The 19,548-nt window shown below is 51.2% G+C and overlaps 1 protein-coding gene across 2 annotated transcripts in view; it reads right to left on the bottom strand.

Moving 5' to 3' along the window:
• Positions 1–1,170: 1,170 nt before the first annotated feature.
• MIDN (midnolin) overlaps positions 1,171–19,548 on the bottom strand; it is a 49,271-nt gene continuing 30,893 nt past the window's right edge. For both annotated transcript variants that reach the window (XM_080989021.1, XM_080989022.1), the window contains exons 5-8: positions 15,106–15,489; positions 12,903–13,035; positions 10,930–11,232; positions 1,171–1,505 (exon numbers count right to left, since the gene is read on the bottom strand). In XM_080989021.1, coding sequence (XP_080845147.1) covers positions 1,243–1,505; positions 10,930–11,232; positions 12,903–13,035; positions 15,106–15,489 — 1,083 coding nt within the window. In that variant the 3' untranslated portion in view covers positions 1,171–1,242. The remainder of the gene's footprint in view (positions 1,506–10,929; positions 11,233–12,902; positions 13,036–15,105; positions 15,490–19,548) is intronic.

Raw genomic sequence — 19,548 nt, 5'->3', positions numbered from 1 at the left:
GCAAGAAGGGTGTTCTCCCTGCCCTGATCGTGTGTTTTTAAAAAAATACCCCAGGCTTCTACCACTTCACAATTCACACCTCTAAAGTGCATGGAAGGTTCCTGGAAATGCAGACTGGATGGTTGGGGGGGAAAAGGGGGAGGGACAAGCGCTTTGATTTGACAGGACTGGGGAGGGGGGGTCCGAAATGCTATATTATTTAAGGATGTGGGACAGGGGGAGAGGAAGAGAGACGAGAGAGAGACACACGTACATGCACACATCCTCTTAAAAAAATAATCATAACCAACCCCCACCCCCCCAAAAAAATTCCAGAATCTGGGCCCTCCCCTCCTCTCCTCCGGACAAATGCACAGCTCTTTCCGTTAACACAGAAACCACCCAATCCATTCAGAAGAGAGATAAACTTTAAAATAAAAAAAAGGGAAGATTTCAGTATTTGTTTTTTAAGGAACGAAACAGTCTCCAACTTTTTGGGAGGTACAACCAATTTCATAGGCAAGCGAGCAGCATTCACCACACACCCAAAAACAAGGGTTCGCCCCCCCCATCTTTCCCCGAAATTAACGAAACCAGGAAAACCAAGAGGTTTGTAAAGTCCTCCTGCTCTCCGCACATCTCAAAGTCCAGCTCCCTTCACTGTTTTTTTCTTTTTTCCTCCTCCCTGGCCGGGGTCAGTCTTCCCTTCCACTCGTCGGTCTAAGGCAGCTAGCTGTTCGAAGGACCCTCATCCTTTTTTAAAAAATAAGAACCGCGAAATGAAAACGGGGGGGGGGGGGGGGGGACTCACACATACACACCCGAGAGAGAGAGAGAGAGAGAGAGAGAAAACCGAATTTTTAAAAAATAAAAAAGTTCCTTTCAAGTCCAGTTCCTGGGAAGCAAAGTCTTTTTCTTGCTCCATCCCAAGCCGCTTCAGTTCTCAAAACGAAAAAACAAGAGTTTCGAAAAGAATAGAAAATACTGTTCCAATCTGCCGAAGGAGATTTCCGTAGGGCTGGTCCGTCCGCCATGATCCAATAAGTGTTGTTGTTTTTCGTGTGTGTGTATCTTGTTTTCTAAAAGGATCAAAGCACCCAAGGACTTTGCTCGCACGGACCCAAAAACGTATTATTAATTATTACTAAATGGTCTTTCTCCCCACCCCCGGCTTCCCGTTCGACGCCCCCTCCCACCCCCCCCAAAAAACTTCGGTCTCTTCGTCCTCCCCTCCCTGCGGTCTTGGTTTTTTGTTTTTTCCTTTTATGCTACAACAAATTCGGATTTCATGTCCGCTTTGACTTCCGGTTTCCACACAGAGTCTTCGAAGTCTAGGTCAAGACTCCCTTCGCTAGACATGCTACTGTTGCTGTTCGTGCGGCTGGACTTGCGGTTGGGGAGCCAATGGTAAGGGGCTCGGGCGTCGCGGCGAGCTTTCCGGCGCAACCGCTTCTGCTGCATCAGAAGCTGCAGGCGTTCCACTTTGCAGCGCGTGGCGCGGTTCTCCGTCTGCCGCAACCGGTCGCCTGCGAAGGAAAAAACACAGAGACGTTAAACGAGGCGTCGGAAAATGGTGGGAATTTGGAGAAATCCATGCAAAAAACCCGACCATGCTATTTCCCAGTCTACCAGCTTCCTTTATCTGCGGTCCCAGAATCCTGCTGGTCTCAGTGATCAGGAGACCCCAGAGATAGAAGCACTGTTTTTTGGGGGACAGGGTCCTGAATGGGGCGGCTGTGCCCCCGAAGGACCAGGTGTGCAGCCTGGGAGTCATTTTGGACTCACAGCTGTCCATGGAGGTGTAGGTCAATTCTGTGTACTGGGCAGCTCCACCTGGTACGCAGGATGAGACCATCCCTGCCCACAGACTGTCTCGCCAGAGTGGTGCATGCTCTGGTTATCTCCCGCTTGGACTACTGCCATGCGCTCTATGTGGGGCTACCTTTGAAGGTGACCCGGAAACTGCAACTAATCCAGAATGCGGCAGCTAGACTGGGGACTGGGAGCGGCCGCTGAGACCACATAACACCGGTTCTGAGAGATCTGCATTGGCTCCCAGGAGGTTTCCGAGCACAATTCAAAGTGATGGTGCTGACCTTGAAAGCCCTAAACAGCCTGAGGTCCAGTATATCTGAAGGAGCGTCTCCACCCCCATCGTTCTACCCGGACACTGAGGTCCAGCACAGAGGGCCTTCTGGTGGTTCCCTCCCTGCGAGAAGTGAAGCTACAGGGAACCAGGCAGAGGGCCTTCTCGGTGGTGGCGCCCGCCCTGTGGAACACGCTCCCATCAGATGTCAAGGAAATAAACAACTATCTGACTTTTAGAAGACATCTGAAGGCAGCCCTGTTTAGGAAATTTTTAATATTTAATGCTGTACTGTTTTTAACACTCAACTGGAAGCCACCCAGAGTGGCTGGGGAAACTCAGCCAGATGGGCGGGGCATAAATAAATTATTATTATTATTATTATTATTATTATTATTATTATGGATGCGGGTGGTGCTGTGGATTAAACCACAGAGCCTAGGACTTGCCGACCAGAAGGTCGGCGGTTCGAATCCCCACAACGGGGTGAGCTCTCGTTGCTCGGTCCCTGCTCCTGCCAACCTAGCAGTTCGAAAGCACACCAGTGCAAGTAGATAAATAGGTACCGCTCTGGAAGGTAAATGGCATTTCCGTGCGCTGCTCTGGTTCGCCAGAAGCGGCTTAGTCCTGCTGGCCACATGACCCGGAAGCTGTACGCTGGCTCCCTCGGCCCATAAAGCGAGATGAGTGCCGCAACCCCAGAGTCAGCCACGACTGGACCTAATGGTCAGGGGTCCCTTTACCTTGACCTATTATTATTATTGTGTATTTTATACTGCACACTGCCCCGGGATGCTTTGATGGGAGGGGAGCCTACAAATTTAATAAATAAAGCAAAATGGCTTGCCTGGCAGCTCCGTCAAGAACCCCACTCCTTTTCCACCAAGATTGGAGGAAATAAAAATAAAACAAGGGCATTCAACACCCCAATGCCCTAGGGGGTGGTGTGTGCATGTGGGGAGAGCAGAAACGCAGGCGCGCCAGCCTCGAAATGGAGGACTTTCCATAACCTCAGCACGGGGGAAGCATCTATGGAGAACCAGGACCTCGTCTCCATGGCAACAGAGACAGGATGCCCAAGGAGTATCAAAAAAACAATGGCTCTCTTGCACACTTCTTCTTTTAAAATATATATATATATATATATTCTCTCTCTTTCTTCTCATTCTAGCTCTCTTGCCTCTCCCCCCCCCCCCACCGGACGGTTTCGAACACTTCCCGTCTCGGAGGAGAGAACAAGAAGTCACCTCTGACTTCGTGCCTCCCACTCTCTGCCGTCAACAGGCGGCCCTTTTCTCTATCTAACCCCCCCTTTCCGCGGCTTTGCTATAGCAGCCCGTGGGCGGGAGAACAATTGAGCGGGTTTTTTTTTTTGCAAGAGCCGGGGGGGGGGGAGAGATGGAGGCGCCAGAAAACCGCGAGGTTGGGGGGGGGAGAGAAACGAAAAAGGGAGCCTTGCGAAAACATTATATACATTTATATCTCACTTTTCCTCTGAAGAACGCAAGGGTTTTCTTTTTTGTGCGTGCGTGCAAATGGTCGCCCCCCCCCCCGGCTGTCTGCAGCCTTTTTAAATCCTCAGGTCCTACCTTGCAAGGGGGGCAGTGATTTTTTTTCTGGGGGACACACACACACAGGGGTACGAATACCCCAAAATGTTTTGTGGATCTTTCGTAGTTTTGTCCATTTACTGTATTCATTTTCTGCAAAATGGTGATTTTCTTGAGTCGAAATGAGAGAATGCATTTTTTAAAAGAAAAAAAGCACTGTAGAGGAGCCCTGAGAGTCATTTATTATTATTATTATTATTATTATTATTATTATTATTCCAACCCCCTGCAATGCAGGAATATTTAGCGCATATTGAACCTTGTTGTTTTCAGCACACGCTCAAACCCGCTGAGCTATCCACCCCACTCAAGGGAGCTAAGAGTCCCAGATTAGGAGCTGGGAGAGTCCAGGATTCGAATCCCACCCACCGCCCACGAACGACTTTGCCAGGAGGGTCCGACATTCTCATTCTCTCTCTGTTCCCCCCCTTTAAAGGAATCAAAGCACCCTCCCCCTTGCGGAACCAGGAAGGCAAAAGCCGATGGATAGCCGAGCCACCGATTCCACCCTGTGCCTCAGTTTCCCCCCGCGTCAAATTACGTGGGGGAAGAGACCAAAGGAGAAGAAAAGATTGAGCGATGCGCACTAATGAGAGTGAAAGGGAAGCAGGAGGCGGAAGTTATGCGCCGCGCTGGTGACAGGCAGGACATAATCTGGGGGCGGTATTTATTCTAGAGGAATTCATCCGAGGAGACCACGACTGCACTAACGCCTCCGGATGAGAGAGAGGGAGAGAGACTGACTCTGTGGGCAGGATGAGGATGGCAAGACATGCCCGCCCCCCCCAGCAAAAGAGTTTCATAATTGGGGAGGTCTATTCAACAATCCCTGGAGGAGACACTTGAGAGTCCCATGGACTGCAAGAAGATCAAACCTCTCCATTCGGAAGGAAATCAGCCCTGAGTGCTCACTGGAAGGACAGATCCTGAAGCTGAGGCTCCAAGACTTTGGCCACCTCAGGAGAAGAGAAGACTCCCTGGAAAAGACCCTGATGCTGGGAAAGATGGAGGGCGCAAGGAGAAGGGGACGACGGAGGACGAGATGGTGGGACAGTGTTCTAGAAGCTATGAACATGAGTTTGACCAAACTGCGGGAGGCAGGGGAAGACAGGAGTGCCTCTGGTCCAGGGGGTCACAAAGAGGTGGACACGACTAAAAAACAACAACAACAACATTCAACAATCCACGGGGTTTCAAGTCGGCCTTGACTCTCCCTGCAATTTTTGTTTTTTTAAATTAGAATTAAACCAAGGGACAATCGCTATTCAAATTAAATCAAGGGACGATCACTATTTGTCATTTTTAATCGGCTGCCTATCAACCTGGCAGGAGCAGAGTTCAAATTCACACTTGGCCAAGAAGCTGGCTGGGGGATCTTGGACCAGTCATCTCTTGGTCTACCTCAAAGGGTTGTTGCGAAGATGAATTGGCCGTATGGGGGGGGGGGAAGAGAACCACGTACTCCAGTTTGAGATCCTTCGACGGCAGAGGTGGGCTAGGCTGAGAGGCGATGAGCTTAATGGAGCTTAATGGCAGAGTGGGAATTCGAACCCGGGTCTGCTAACAGGCCTGACACTCTTAACCACTGGCTCTCTGCATGCGGCCCTCCAGATCTCTCCACCTGGCCCCTGGGAGTTTCCCTAGGCCACGCCTACCACAATCAGGCCACGCCCCCTCACTCCTGATAAAGCTGCCCTGTTTTTGAGGTGGGTTGGTTGGTGAGCCCAGTGCCCATGGACAGAGGCACTGTTTTCCCCCATGCACTTTCTGGCAAAACCAAAGCAAACCAGAGATCCAACCCACAGGAATCGCAGCTTAAGAACCCTTGACAGATAAGCCATTGAACTTCGCTTCTAAAACCTCCGATTTCTAATGAGGTGCAAGCAAAATAAAAATAAAAAGCAAACACAAAAACTGAAACTGAGATAGCTCAGTCCAGGCGTCAGCAAACTTTTTCAGCAGGGGGCCGGTCCACTGTCCCTCAGATCTTGTGGGGGGCCAGAATATATTTAGGGGGGAAAAAGAATGAATTCCTATGCCCCACAAATAACCCAGAGATGCATTTGAAATAAAAGCACACATTCTACTCATGTAAAAACACCAGGCAGGCCCCACAAATAACCCAGAGATGCATTTGAAATAAATTCTACTCATCTAAAAACACGCTGAATTCTGGACTGTCCACGGGCAGGATTTAGAAGGCGATTGGGCCGCATCCGGCCCCCGGGCCTTAGTTTGCCTACCCATGGCTCAGTAGGTAGAGCATGAGACTTAAATCTCAGGACTGTGGGAGTTTGAGCCCCACGTTGGGAGAGATTCCTGCATTCCAGAGGGTTAGACTAGATTACTCTGGGGGTCCCATTGCAAGTCTACAATTCTACGGTCCTACTAGAGAACAAGGGACGCGGGTGGCGCTGTGGGTTAAACCACAGAGCCTAGGACTTGACGATCAGAAGGTCGGCGGTTTGAATCCCCGTAACAACGGGGTGAGCTCCCGTTGCTCGGTCCCTGCTCCTGCCAACCTAGCAGTTCGAAAGCACGTCAAAGTGCAAGTAGATAAATAGGTACCGCTCTGGTGGGAAGGGTAAATGGCGTTTCCGTGTCCTGCTCTGGTTCGCCAGAAGCGGCTTAGTCCTGCTGGCCACATGACCCGGAAGCTGTACGCCGGCTCCCTCGGCCAGTAAAGCAAGATGAGCGCCACAACCCCAGAGTTGGCCACGACTGGACCTAACGGTCAGGGGTACCTTTACCTTTATCTTACTAGAGAACATGCAAAAATGCTTTCATCAGGGTGATCTCTCTGGGACAAAAACCATCTGCAAACTAGCTAGGGTTTCCCATTTAAATGGGACGTCCCCCCCCCCAAAAAAACTGCACGGCTGCTCTTTTGTCGCCCCACTTCCTTCCGTGTTTTTGGTCGGCAACTGGCGGCTGCCCCCCACAATGCAGCCCCACCAAGGCTAACAACACACCAGCCGTCAAAACCTTTTATGGTTCAGAAACAGGGGCAAGAAAGGAAGGTGACCTGTTTTCAAGCAGCGAGGAGGAAAAAATAAAAAAGAATCTAGGAAACGGAGGGGGGGCTTGCTCCCTCCCTCGCCCTCTTGACGAACACAACCGCCAACCCGCAGGTGCGCGCACAGAAATTGGGTGCAAAGCCACGCTTGACACAGTTCGGTACGTTCTGACAGCCACGCCACCCCCCAAAAAAAACCCAGTTTCCACCCAACTCCCCTCCCAAAGAAACAGAAAGGAAAGTGGCTGGATTGGGGGAGAGGACGAGAAAATTACTCTGGAGATAGGCAGTGGAGCGGGGCCAGCCAGCAAGCAAGGAAGAGGTTCGGAAGGTGGAATCCGAAAGATGCACAGAACTCACGATTCATGCACAAGCGTAAAAAACTACAGACACGTCGCAAGGTGCCAGTCTTTTTGCAGGGGGTGCAGATTGGGGGGGCGCCCACTCTGCGACGGATATAGGGCAGCGTGCGAGGAGGGGAAGGAAGAGGAGGAGGGGAGTTGAAGGTTTCTGGAGGGTGTGGGGTGGCTGTCCGAGGTCCCCTAGGGGAAAAGTGATTCTTGCGAGGTGTTTCCAGGTCCCATCAAATTTGTGTTTTCGTACAGAGTCTCTAAACCTGGAGCCATCTCTGGCCTCAATGAGGACTAAGGACTTGAGGGCAGCAAGAACAGCCTCGCAGCTACCGCTTACGGCCGAGGCTTATCTGCGTTCCCTTTCGTTCCTGTAGCCTGGCTGGGTGAAGATCAACCCAAGTGGAAGCGGGTTCAAATCCAGCACGGCCTGGTCCAAAAGTCCAGGAGGGGAGCAGGGCAGGTGAGAGAGAGAGGAGGAAAAAACCCCACACTCGTCTCCCACCCGCAATTCTCGCAGCAAGGAAAATCGCAAACCCAATAGTTGTTGTTTTTTGTTTAAATAACCCAAATTTGGTGGAGACACAGAGAGAGGCAGGAGGAGCAGGGAAGGGAATTCGAAGGTTATGGCCAGATTTTTTGGGGGGGGGGGTGGATGAGGCAGAGCCACCCGTGTCCTCCCAGCCTGGAACGCCGCCTTGCCAGAACTTGGCTGCCAGACAGGGAACTGTCAACCTCTTTCCCGCAGAAGACGCGAGAGAGGAGCCTCAGAGAGACGGTGGCGGCGAGGAGGGGGGGAGCGGGCCGCCGAGGAGGAGAAAGGAAAGCAGGAACCGTGTCGGTTTTTCTGCTGCGCCCCCGCCAGCTCGCCTTGCTATTTTTGGGACGGGGGCCTTTGCCACACACAGCCTACGGGGGTGCAGAGAGGAAGAGGCGTGAAAGCAGGAAGAGAGAGAAAGAAAAAAGATAGAGGGAGCTATCGCCCGCCCCCCCACTTCGTTAATCTACTAACTCGGCCCCACGGGGCTTGCAAAACAACGCGGATAAGAGGAAAGGTGCCAATGTCCGTGGGAACCCTGAAGGTCATCCAGCCCAACCCCCTTGCGATGCGGGAAACGTTCGCCCAAGGCGGAATTCGAACTCGCAGCCCTGCTCTACCAACCGAGGATAGAATCGACAGCACACAAAAGGAGGGTGGGCCAAGTGGGTTTTACTCAAGAGTAGACCCACCGGAAGGAGTAGGATGTCAATTTCAACAGCTCTCCTGCAGCAGGGAGTTCCATAGTTCCTCGCGGTAACGGTCGTCCAGCGGCTAAAATGTCGGACTAGAACCTGGCAGAGACTGGGGTTCGAATCGCGCCCTATTTGCCCATGAAGCTCACAGGACTGGTGCTGGTTGCACTGCCTCTCGGCCTAATCTTCCTTGCACAGTTGTTGTGTGGGATGGAATGAGTGGCGAGGAAGGACCGTGTAAACGCCACTATTGTGCTGGGGTCCCAGCACCTCTGGAGAACAAATCCAGATGTTCTTCTACTGCCGGCACCCCCAAACTCGCATCTCCAGATGTTTTGGGACTACAATTCCCATCATCCATGACCTGTTAGCCATGGATGATGGGTGTTGTAGTCCCAAAACATCTGGAGGGGCGAGTTTGGGGGTGCCTGTTCTACGGGGTCCTCGTGCAACATTTGGTCAAGTTTAATCCTTAAATTGGGTTTTGGATGGCATGGGATTTTTAACCTCAGGGTCGTGGTTTTGAAAGCCACGTCGGGCAAGACAGGTTCCCGCATTTCAGGGGGTTGGACTAGATGACTCTGGGGGTCCCTTTCCAACTCTACAATCCTACGATTCCCCCTAATGAAACTATGAGCTCACAGGGCATTCCCTATGTGTTTCTCGGCTGCAAAATAACTCATTCAATCCAATGGGACTTAGATAAGTAGGAGAAAAAGGACCCCCTGACCATTAGGTCCAGTCGTGACTGACTCTGGGGTTGCGGCGCTCATCTCGCTTTATTGGCCGAGGGAACCGGCGTACAGCTTCTGGGTCATGTGGCCAGCAGGACTAAGCCGCTTCTGGCAAACCAGAACAGCGCACGGAAATGCCGTTTACCTTCCCGCCGGAACGGTACCTATTTATCTACTTGCACTTGACGTGCTTTCGAATTGCTAGGTTGGCAGGAGCAGGGACCGAGCAATGGGAGCTCACCCCGTCGCGGGGATTTGAACCGCCAACCTTCTGACCAGCAAGTCCTAGGCTCTGTGGTTTAACCCACAGCGCCACCCGCGTTAGATAAGTAGGATAGGATTGCTCAAAAGTCATTCACGTACTTTCCCCCAGAATTCCACAGCCCGGCGCCCTCTGAACGCTTCGAACTACAGCTCCCATCAGCGAACGGAGGAAGGGGGCAAGGGGGGGTGCTTCTCAAAACCTCTGGAGTGGTTTAAATCTGCTTTAATCTGTAAGCGCCTGGGGGCAGAGACCTTGGGAGTAAAGAGGACACATAACTGAACAGAAGCGCAAATGGAGATTCTCGCTTTTGGCAGAGGGAAGGGAACCCCCCAATTTAGCCGATCCGAACTGCGAAGAACGGGTTGTGGATGCAAAGTGGCCCATTAAAAGCATGCAGGAGAAAAAGCCGTTTTGGGGGGGATTTTAGGCAAGAGAGTATGCAAACTGCACCCACGAAAACTGAACGGAAGAGGCTAAAACTGGAAGGGTTTGCAGAAGGGATTGATATCATCTATTAGCATCCAGACAGAAGCGGTTCGGTTCATCCTTGGTAACAAACAGGGTCACCCTGACCGAGAATATCCAAGCCAAACAGAAAATCAAGAGTACATCTTTCTCTTCCTCGCTCTCTCTCCCCCCCCCCGACATCCAGACTTACTCTGCAGGGAGAGTTTCTGCATGTAACACAAAACACCCCACCGTGCTCAGCACGGATAACTTATCACTTGGGGGGGGGGGAAGTGGGGGAGAGAAAATAAAATAAAATATCAAGTCCTTTCCTTTTGCTGCGCCCCATTTGCACACAGACGTTAAGAGGTCCTACAAGGCGGCATCTCCCTATTTTAAGAAGGGGAAAAGGTAAAGGGACCCCTGACCATTAGGTCCAGTTGCGGACGACTCTGGGGTTGCAGCGCTCATCTCGCTTTATTGGCCGAGGGAGCCGGCATACAGCTTCCGGGTCATGTGGCCAGCAGGACTAAGCCGCTTCTGGCGAACCAGAGCAGCGCACGGAAACGCCATTTATCTTCCCACCAGAGCAGTACCTATTTATCTACTTGTGCTGATGTGCTTTCGAACTGCTAGGTTGGCAGGAGCAGGGACCGAGCAACGTGAGCTCACCCCGTCACGGGGATTCGAACCACCGACCTTCTGATTGGCAAGCCCTAGGCTCTGTGGTTTAACCCACAGCGCCACCTGCGTCCCCTTTTAAGAAGGGAGGAATGGGGAAAAGGAGCAAAAAGGAACGCGCCCGATATCGCGCCCATCTAATTCAATACCACCTGCACTGATCGGCAGCAGCGCTCCAGGGGAGAACTGAACCCGGGACCTTGTGCGAGGAAAGCTCCTTGGGGCTATGGCACTGCCTAAATATATCCACGTACAACGCAAAAGTCACAAAAGCCACAAAAGTCAAGATGCTAGCCCTCACTGTTCCAAATTTGGGACTTGGGCTTATTCTGTGCATCGCTTGATTTAGCACAGTGCTGGCCGGCAGGGGTTTCAGACAGAGCCCTACTACCCAGAGAGGCCGGCTTTCGAACTCGGGCCCTCTGCATGCAGAAAGCGGCAGCTTCCTTACAGACCAACAGCAAAGCAAGTTACTAGACCTCATGACCCAAGCCACATTCTGGACTCTTTTTCAGAGGCAGGACTCACCGGAAGGCTTAGACGCTGCCACTTGGCTGGCACAGGGGGCGCCCAAGTGTAAGGACTGGCTAGCAGCTGCTGCGATTTTCTCTGAGGTAGTGTTGCTGGCGAGATCCGGGGATTGGGGCGGCGACGGCGACGAAGAAGTCGAGGAAAGCGAGCACTGAGTCTGGCACCGCAGCTGCGTCAGGGACTGGGGCATGCCCTGGTAGTGCCGCGTGGCGCTCAACAGGTCGTTGAGGATCTGCAAGATGGTGCCGATGTCCCGCCGGGGGCGCCCGCTGCTGTCCTGGCAATTCGGGTGCAAAGTGCCTGCGAGAGAGAAGCAAAGTCAAGTCGCTAGCCCTCAAGGTTATCGATTCACAATCTAAACACATGAAGTTGCTTGGCTGGTTTTTCCTCCCTCTCCCCCAGAATTTGTGTTTGTGGTCGGGTGCGGAGGGAAAATTTGGAATTATAGAGTGGGCAGGGACACCCCAAAGGTCATCCAGTCCAACCCCGGCAACGCAGGGATCTCAACTTCCCAAAAAGCCTCTAAGGAAGAAGGAGAGGCCGCCACCTGCAGAGGGAGACTGTCAGAAAAGAGTCTTGTTAACTTCCCTTTCCCACGCTTGCTTAGGGTGAATGTTAAAGCTTTTGAAGGGCAGGTTTCTAGTCCACATGAGAAGAGGAAGTGGCAATAATCTGGGCCAGGGAGGAAACTCTCCAGTGTTCTCTTTGGTTTTTTGCTTTTTTTAAAAGCAGCTTGGCTGGGGTACCTCTTCGAATCAACAGAATCCAGTCCAACCCCCTGAAAATTGGGGATCACAGCGAAATACCGTATTTTTTGCTCTATAAGACTCACTTTTTCCCTCCTAAAAAGTAAGGGGAAATGTGTATGCGTCTTATGGAGCGAATGCAGGCTGCGCAGCTATCCCAGAAGCCAGAACAGCAAGCGGGGTTGCTGCTTTCGCTCTGCAGCGATCCCTCTTGCTGTTCTGGCTTCTGAGATTCAGAATATTTTTTTTCTTGTTTTCCTCCTCCAAAAACTAGCTGCGTCTTGTGGTCTGGTGCGTCTTATAGAGCGAAAAATAGGTACTTCCTGGCAGGTGGCCGTCCCAACCTCTGATTAAAAACCCCCTCTTCAATGTTGCCGGACGACAAGAGAGTATTCCAACCCTGGCTCTCCAAACTACAAACCCCATGACCCCCAAGCAGTGGTTAGGCATGGTGAGAGATTTAGCCAACAACATTTGAGGGACCAAAAGTTGAATAAGTCTAGAATAGAACCCCAATTTATCCCTAACCACTAGTGGATATTATCAGAGTCCTGCAACATACTTTGAAGGGGCTGGAGTGTCACAGATTTCCCAAACCGCAACCAACAAGCCCATTTAATAATAAATAAATAAATAATAATAATAATAATAATAATAATAATAATTTGAATTTATATACCGCCCTATACCCAGGGATCTCAGGGCAGTTAATAAATTCAAGATATAAAACCATAAAATAACTAATAAGAATAAAAACAACCACCCAATAGCCCCCACCCCCACTGGAAAAAAACCACATTTTGGAAGGGCATAGGATGTAATTCAGATTAACCAAAGGCCTGGTTAAAAGGGAACATTTTTGTCTGGTGCCTAAAGGTGTATATTGAAGGCTCCAGGCAAACAGATACAATTTTTTAGAAATGTTGAGCTGCAAATTCACTTGGTTTTCTCTTATCAAAAACCAGCACAGATCAGATTCAGATCTGCTTTGTACAGAAACCCATCAGTTGGCTCCCACAGTTCGTTCGGGTCCATTTTCGATTGTAAAAATGGCACATGGACCTGCGCCAGCTTCAGGGCTCCACAGGGCTCTTCTTCAGCCAGCAAAAGCGCCCTGTGATGTTCCTGAAGCTTGCACACACACCGCAACACGAAGCCGTATTTTGTTCCCACGAAAGGCGGAGGGGTCGGAGGAAGAGAAGTTAAGGGTCAACGAAGACTTACCAGAAAACGTCCCCGAAAAAACACCCGGAGCGTGGTTCACGAAGCTTTCGATCACAGCGCCGGGTTTGCGGGGTCGGGAAGGCTGAACGGGGCTGGCGCTGGGTGAAGGTTTGCTCCGCGTGGCGCAATCGACCTGTGAAAGGAGGGCAGGGGGAAAAACTGAAGTCTGTGCGAAGAATCAGAAAGGACACCCCGCGGTCATCTAGTCCAACCCCAGAATCACAGGCAACGAATTCCTGACGGATGTCCGCCCAACTTCTGCTTAGAAACCTCCTGAATAGAGATGCGAATTCCTGCCTCAAACCATATTCAGAAAAGGCTTTTTCTTACCCCCCCCCCGAAAGTCTAATTTGAATTAAGGCCAAAATTGTGGTTTTCTGGTGCCAGGGCAAGAGAAGCTGTGGGTTCAAATGGGAGAGTATTTGCTCTGAATGAAAGTTCAATCTCCAGGGACATCTGGGAACTGCCTTTGATCTAACCCCCCCCCCCCCGATGGCGGCATTTTTCCATCTCCGCCAAGCTAAGCAGTTGGCTCCTTATCTCTCTCGCCCTGACCTAGCCACTGTGATCCACGCGACGGTCACCTCCAGACTGGATTATTGTAACTCGCTCTACGTGGGGCTGCCCTTGAGACTGACCCAGAAACTCCAGCGGGTGCAGAATGCCGCGGCGAGACTCCTTATGGGGTCTTCGCTGCGAGATCACATTCGTCCGGTACTATACCAGCTGCACTGGCTCCCGGTGGAGTACAGGATCAGGTTTAAGGTGCTGGTTTTAACCTTTAAAGCCCTATACGTCCTAGGACCCTCGTACCTACGGGACCGCCTCTCCTGGTATGCCCCACAGAGAAACTTACGGTCTTCAAATAAAAACATCTTGAAGGTCCCAGGCCATAGAGAAGTTAGGCTGGCCTCAACTAGAGCCAGGGCTTTTTCGGCCATGGCTCCGATCTGGTGGAACACTCTGTCACAAGAGACTAGGGCCCTGCGGGACTTGACATCTTTCCACAGGGCCTGCAAGACAGAGCTGTTCCACCAGGCCTTTGGCCAGGGCACAACCTGATTCCCTCCCTCTTCGCGGAGCTCTGGCCCAATGGTTGCCAGTGGTTTAATTTGAATTAATTTTATAAGGAATGATTTTAGAGTGTTGTGTTGTACTGTTGTACTGTTTTATTGTTGTTAGCCGCCCTGAGCCCGGCTTCGGCTGGGGAGGGTGGGATATAAATAAAATTTATTATTACAGTGGTGCCTCGCAAGACGAAAGAGTTTTCCGTTTTTTGAGTCGTTCCGCAAGACGAATTTCCCTATGGGCTTGCTTCGCAAGACGAAATGTCTTGCGAGTTCTTGCAAGTTTGTTTCCTTTTTCTTGAAGCCACTAAGCCGTTAATAGCCGCTAAGCCGCTAATAGCCGCTAAGGCGCTAATAGCTGTGCTTCGCAAGACGAAAAAACCGCAAGACGAAGAGACTTGCGGAACGGATTAATTTCGTCTTGCGAGGCACCACTGTATTATTTATTATAGCTGCTGCTAGTCCGTGCAGACATTATTGAATGAGATGGACCAACGCTCTGACTTGGCGTGCGGCAGATTTCTGGCCCTAAATGGTGACGGGCCACAGCTCGGTGGCCGGACACCTGCCCTACATATAGAAGGCCCCCTCCCAATGTTTACTCCTCTGCAGATAGGGCCAAGAACATCCCTGGAGAGTCGCTGCGAATCAGTGTAGACCATACAGAAGCAGAAGGACTAGTGGTCTGTATAAAGGAGCTCCCTATCTACCGTATTTTTTGCTCTATAAGACTCACTTTTTCCCCTCCTAAAAAGTAAGGGGAAATGTGTGTGCGTCTTATGGAGCGAATGCAGGCTGTGCAGCTATCCCAGAAGCCAGAACAGCAAGAGGGATTGCTGCTTTCATTGCGCAGCGATCCCCCTTGCTGTTCTGGCTTCTGGGATTCAGAATATTTTTTTTCTTGCTTTCCTCCTCCAAAAACTAGGTGCGTCTTGCGGTCTGGTGCATCTTATAGGGCGAAAAATACGGTGTTTCTTCCTGTGGCGATGGATGATAAGACCCCATCAGGGCCCTGACCGTGAGAACCTTATTTCCCCAAAACAATCCCCCATTGCAATAGCTCAGACACGATGCTCAGGTTCTGGGTTCGAGTCTCCTGCTGGCTTGGACTAGGCGCGGACGAGACGACGACTCACCTCCGAACACGATGAGGCGCTCCCCGCGCCGCTGCTCGCCTGGGCCCCGTGCGAGCGGAACATGCCGGCGGTGACGGGCGTCGGGTGGGCGGAGCTACAGTACGTGGGCGGGGCCTGCGGCGGGGAGGTGGGGCTTTCCTGGCAAGCGGGCGGGGTGGGGACCCGGGCGAAGTGGGGGGCGTGGCCGCCCCCGTGGAGAGCGGGGCAGTCGGGACCGGCTGGGGGCGCAGTGGCCGGGGGTTCGCCGCGGCTGGCGATGAGGTGGCGGTGCTGAAGCTGTCCGCTGTTCTGCTGGGCCGCCAGTTGCAGCTGAACGAACATCATATGGTCCCCGACGCGGAGGGCCAAGGTGAGAGGGGATCTTCCAGACAGGAAGTCGTTTACCTGGGGAGGGAAGAAGAGGAGGAAGTGAGAGGCGGAGGCGGAAAGGAGGCAGGTATCAAAATCAAAACAAACCAGATTCATTTTCACATCTCGGAATTCGCAGAAAGGGGAGGAAAAAACCCACAAGCACTTCGTTGAAAAGGAATAAGAATAAGAATAAGAATTTATTATTTATACCCTGCCCATCTGGCTGGGTTTCCCCAGCCACTCTGGGCGGCTTCCAACAAAACACTAAAATACAATAACCTATTAAACATGAAAAGCTTCCCTAAACAGGGCTGCCTTCAGGTGTCTTCTAAAAGTTTGGTACAGTGGTACCTCGGGTTACATATGCTTCAGGTTACAGACTCCGCTAACCCAGAAATAGTGCTTCAGGTTAAGAACTTTGCTTCAGGATGAAAACAGAAATCGTGCTCCGGTGGTGCGGCAGCAGCAGGAGGCCCCATTAGCTAAAGTGGTGCTTCACGTTAAGAACAGTTTCAGGTTAAGAACGGACCTCTGGAACGAATTAAGTACTTAACCCGAGGTACCAATGTAATACAAAATACAATAACCTATTAAACGTTAAAAGCTTCCCTAAACAGGGCTGCCTTCAGATGTCTTCTAAAAGTTTGGTAGTTCTTTTTCTCTTTGACATCTGACATGAGGGCGTTCCACAGGGAGGGCACCACCACCGAGAAGGCCCTCTCCCTGGTTCCCTGTAGCTTTGCTTCTCGCAGGGAGGGAACCGCCAGAAGGCCCTCGGAGCTGGACCTCAGTGTCCGGGCAGAACGATGGGGGTGGAGATGCTCCTTCAGGGATACTGGGACATTTAGGGCTTTAAAGGTCAGCACCAACACTTTGAATTGTGCTCGGAAACTACTGGGAGCCAATGTAGGTCTTTCAGGACTGGTGTTATGTGGTCTTGGCGGCCGCTCCCAGTCACCAGTCTAGCTGCCGCATTCTGGATTAGTTGTAGTTTCCGGGTCACCTTCAAAGGCAGCCCCACATAGAGCGCATGGCAGTAGTCCAAGCGGGAGATAACCAGAGCATGCACCACTCGGGCGAGGCAGTTTGCAGGCAGGGAGGGTCTCATCCTGCGTACCAGGTGGAGCTGCCCTGGACAAAGAATTAACCTGCGCCTCCATGAACAGCTGTGAGTCCAGAATGACTCCCAGGCTGCGCACCTGGTCCTTCAGGGGCACAGTTACCCCATTCAGGACCAGGGAGTCCTCCACACCCGCCCGCCCCCTGTCCCCCCAAAACAGTACTTCTGTCTTGTCAGGATTCAACCTCAATCTGTTAGCCGCATCTATCCTCCAACCACCTCCATACAAGCAGGGTGGGTAAAACTCAAAAGAAATAGGATTTTTAAAATTTAAATCAGATTTTTTTTTTATTTCAGTCAGATTTCTAAAATAAAATGCTTTTGGGGGATTTTTTTTCTTCTTCTAAAGATAGTTTTCTGTTTAAGTTACGTTATACTCCAAAGGCTATTCATCAGGAAATGTTACAGGTAGATAGCCGCGTCGGTTTGCCATATTTGAAACAAAATTAAAAAATTCCTTCCTGTAGCACCTTGGAGAGCAACTAAGTTTTGTTATTGGTATGAGTTTTCGTGTGCATGCATAATTCTTCAAACTTCAGACTGGTGACTTCTGTTTCATTGTATCTGAAGAAGTGTACATGCACATGAAAGCTCATACCAGTAACAAACTTACCGTATTTTTCGCACCATTGGACGCACCGGACCATAGGACGCACCGGATCATAGGAGGGGGAGAACAGGGAAAAAATTTTTTTTCTTGTTCTCTCCCTCTAAAACAAGGTGCGTTCAAGGTACCTATTTTTTGGGGGGGGGAATAAAGAAAAAAAATTCCCTCCCCAGGCACGGGGCAGGCGCGGGGGAAGCCCGAGCTTCCCCCGACCCCAGCCCCCAGAACAGCCTGCTATCCGCAAGCCTAGGGAACCGAGCCGGTCTCCCCAGGCTTGTGGAGAGGTGCGCGAAGCCCGGACGCGCTCTTCAGTGCGCACCAGGCTTCGGAATGCAGGCAGCTCCGCGCCACCCTCCCGAGCCCCGCGCGGCTTCACGCCAGGATCGGGAGGGTGGCGCGGAGCTGCAAAAAGCCCTGGAGCTCAGGCAGCTCCGCGCTACCCTCTGGAGCCCCGCGCAGCTTCGCGCGGGCGTCGGGAGGGTGGCGCGGAGCTGCAAAAAGCCCTGGGGCGCAGGCAGCTCTGCGCCACCCTCCGGAGCCCCGCGCGACTTCGCGCGGGGGTCTGGAGGGTGGCGCGGAGCTGCAGGAAGCCCTGGGGCGCAGGCAGCTCCGCGCCACCCTCCGGAGCCCCGCGCAGCTTCTCGCCGGGATCGGGAGGGTGGCGCGGAGCTGCAAAAAGCCCTGGGGCGCAGGCAGCTCCGCGCCACCCTCCGGAGCCCCGCGCAGCTTCGCGCGGGCGTCTGGAGGATGGCGCGGAGCTGCAAAAAGCCCTGGAGCTCAGGCAGCTCCGCGCTACCCTCTGGAGCCCCGCGCAGCTTCGCGCGGGGGTCGGGAGGGTGGCGCGGAGCTGCAGGAAGCCCTGGGGCGCAGGCAGCTCCGCGCCACCCTCCGGAGCCCCGCGCAGCTTCGCGCCGGGATCGGGAGGGTGGCGCGGAGCTGCAAAAAGCCCGGGAAAGCCTGCATTCGCTCCATAGGACGCACACACATTTCCCCTTCATTTTTGGAGGGGAAAAAGTGCGTCCTATAGAGCGAAAAATACGGTAGTTGCTCTCTTAAGGTGCTACAGGAAGGAATTTTTTAATTTTGTTTCGACATCAGGAAACGTTTTAACTTTTTCATGTGTGCTAAAACTCAGTCCAAGTTTGCTTCTTGTTGCTTTTTAAACCCATTTAACCACATCACTTAACAAACATGGATACATAGCTATAATGTTACCGCTTTGGTTAAATAAATTGTTTCAATTGTTATTAAGGAAATGATTATTTTTCTCCTTCCTATAAAGTACAGCAGAAAAGCTGTCCAAATACAAACAGTTAACTTATTAAACTGCACAATAATTTCATAATAACCTATGTATTTCTAATAGTATAACCAAATCAGTCATTTTTGATGTAACTGTAAAAACTACTCTGAAATTTTTTTATTCCAAAAATGAAACCTTCATCTGGTTGTAAAAATTAAGATTTTGCCAGCAAGAATGAGTCTTTGTGTTAAAAAAGAGATTTAAATTGTCCTACTGACTAGTGATTAGAATCAAGTCTTACTGACTAGGGATTTAAATCCTGATTTAAATCGATTAGATTTAACTCAAATCCACCCTGACATCAAGGGGTCAAAATTGGCACAGTTATAGGGCCAAGTGGCCAAAATAACCACAGTTTGGAAGCCACAAGGTTAAAATCAGTGCTGTTTTGATATCAAGTCGTCAGATTCCATGCAGTTTTGGAATCAGTGGTCAAAACCAGCCCCTTTTGAGATTGTGGGGTCAAAATCGAGCCGTTTCTAAAGGTTCGTCCCGCTTTCTTGAGTCGAAATGGTCCCCAGCTGCATGCAAATGGACAAAACTCCTTGAGCAGTTGTGAAAACTCACATCTACGATATCTCAAAAAGTGCCCAGATCCGTAGCGAACAGACAAAAAGCAACCCGGCTTCCAAACATATGTAGTGGATTAATGGATTTCGATACGCTCCTCACATTCAGTCCCAGAGCAGCGTCCGATAACAAATTTACTTGGGGAGCGAATGAAAATCAAGTTGCTAGACCTCAGGGCTGCAAACCTCAAAACGGAAACGGGTTCAGGATTCAGAGTCTGTTTTTGCTGGTTCCCTGCTCTCTCTCCCCGCATACTCCGAATTCTCCAAACGAGGAACAGGAGAGAATTTTTAAAAAAACTTCTGCATAGTCGCCTGGAGACACAGCCCGACTCGCCATAGGTGAGCAGCTACCTGGAAAAGCCTGGTTTCAGAGGCAGCTCACAGCTACAGTCTTACTTTTTAACTACCGTATTTTTTGCTCTATAAGACGCCCCAGACCACAAGACGCACCTAGTTTTTGGAGGAGGAAAACAAGAAAAAAAATATCCTT

The sequence above is a fragment of the Podarcis pityusensis genome (genome assembly GCF_964106645.2).
Source record: "Podarcis pityusensis genome assembly, chromosome: 18".
Lineage (NCBI taxonomy): Eukaryota > Metazoa > Chordata > Lepidosauria > Squamata > Lacertidae > Podarcis > Podarcis pityusensis.
This window is presented reverse-complemented; position numbering and strand designations above follow the sequence as displayed.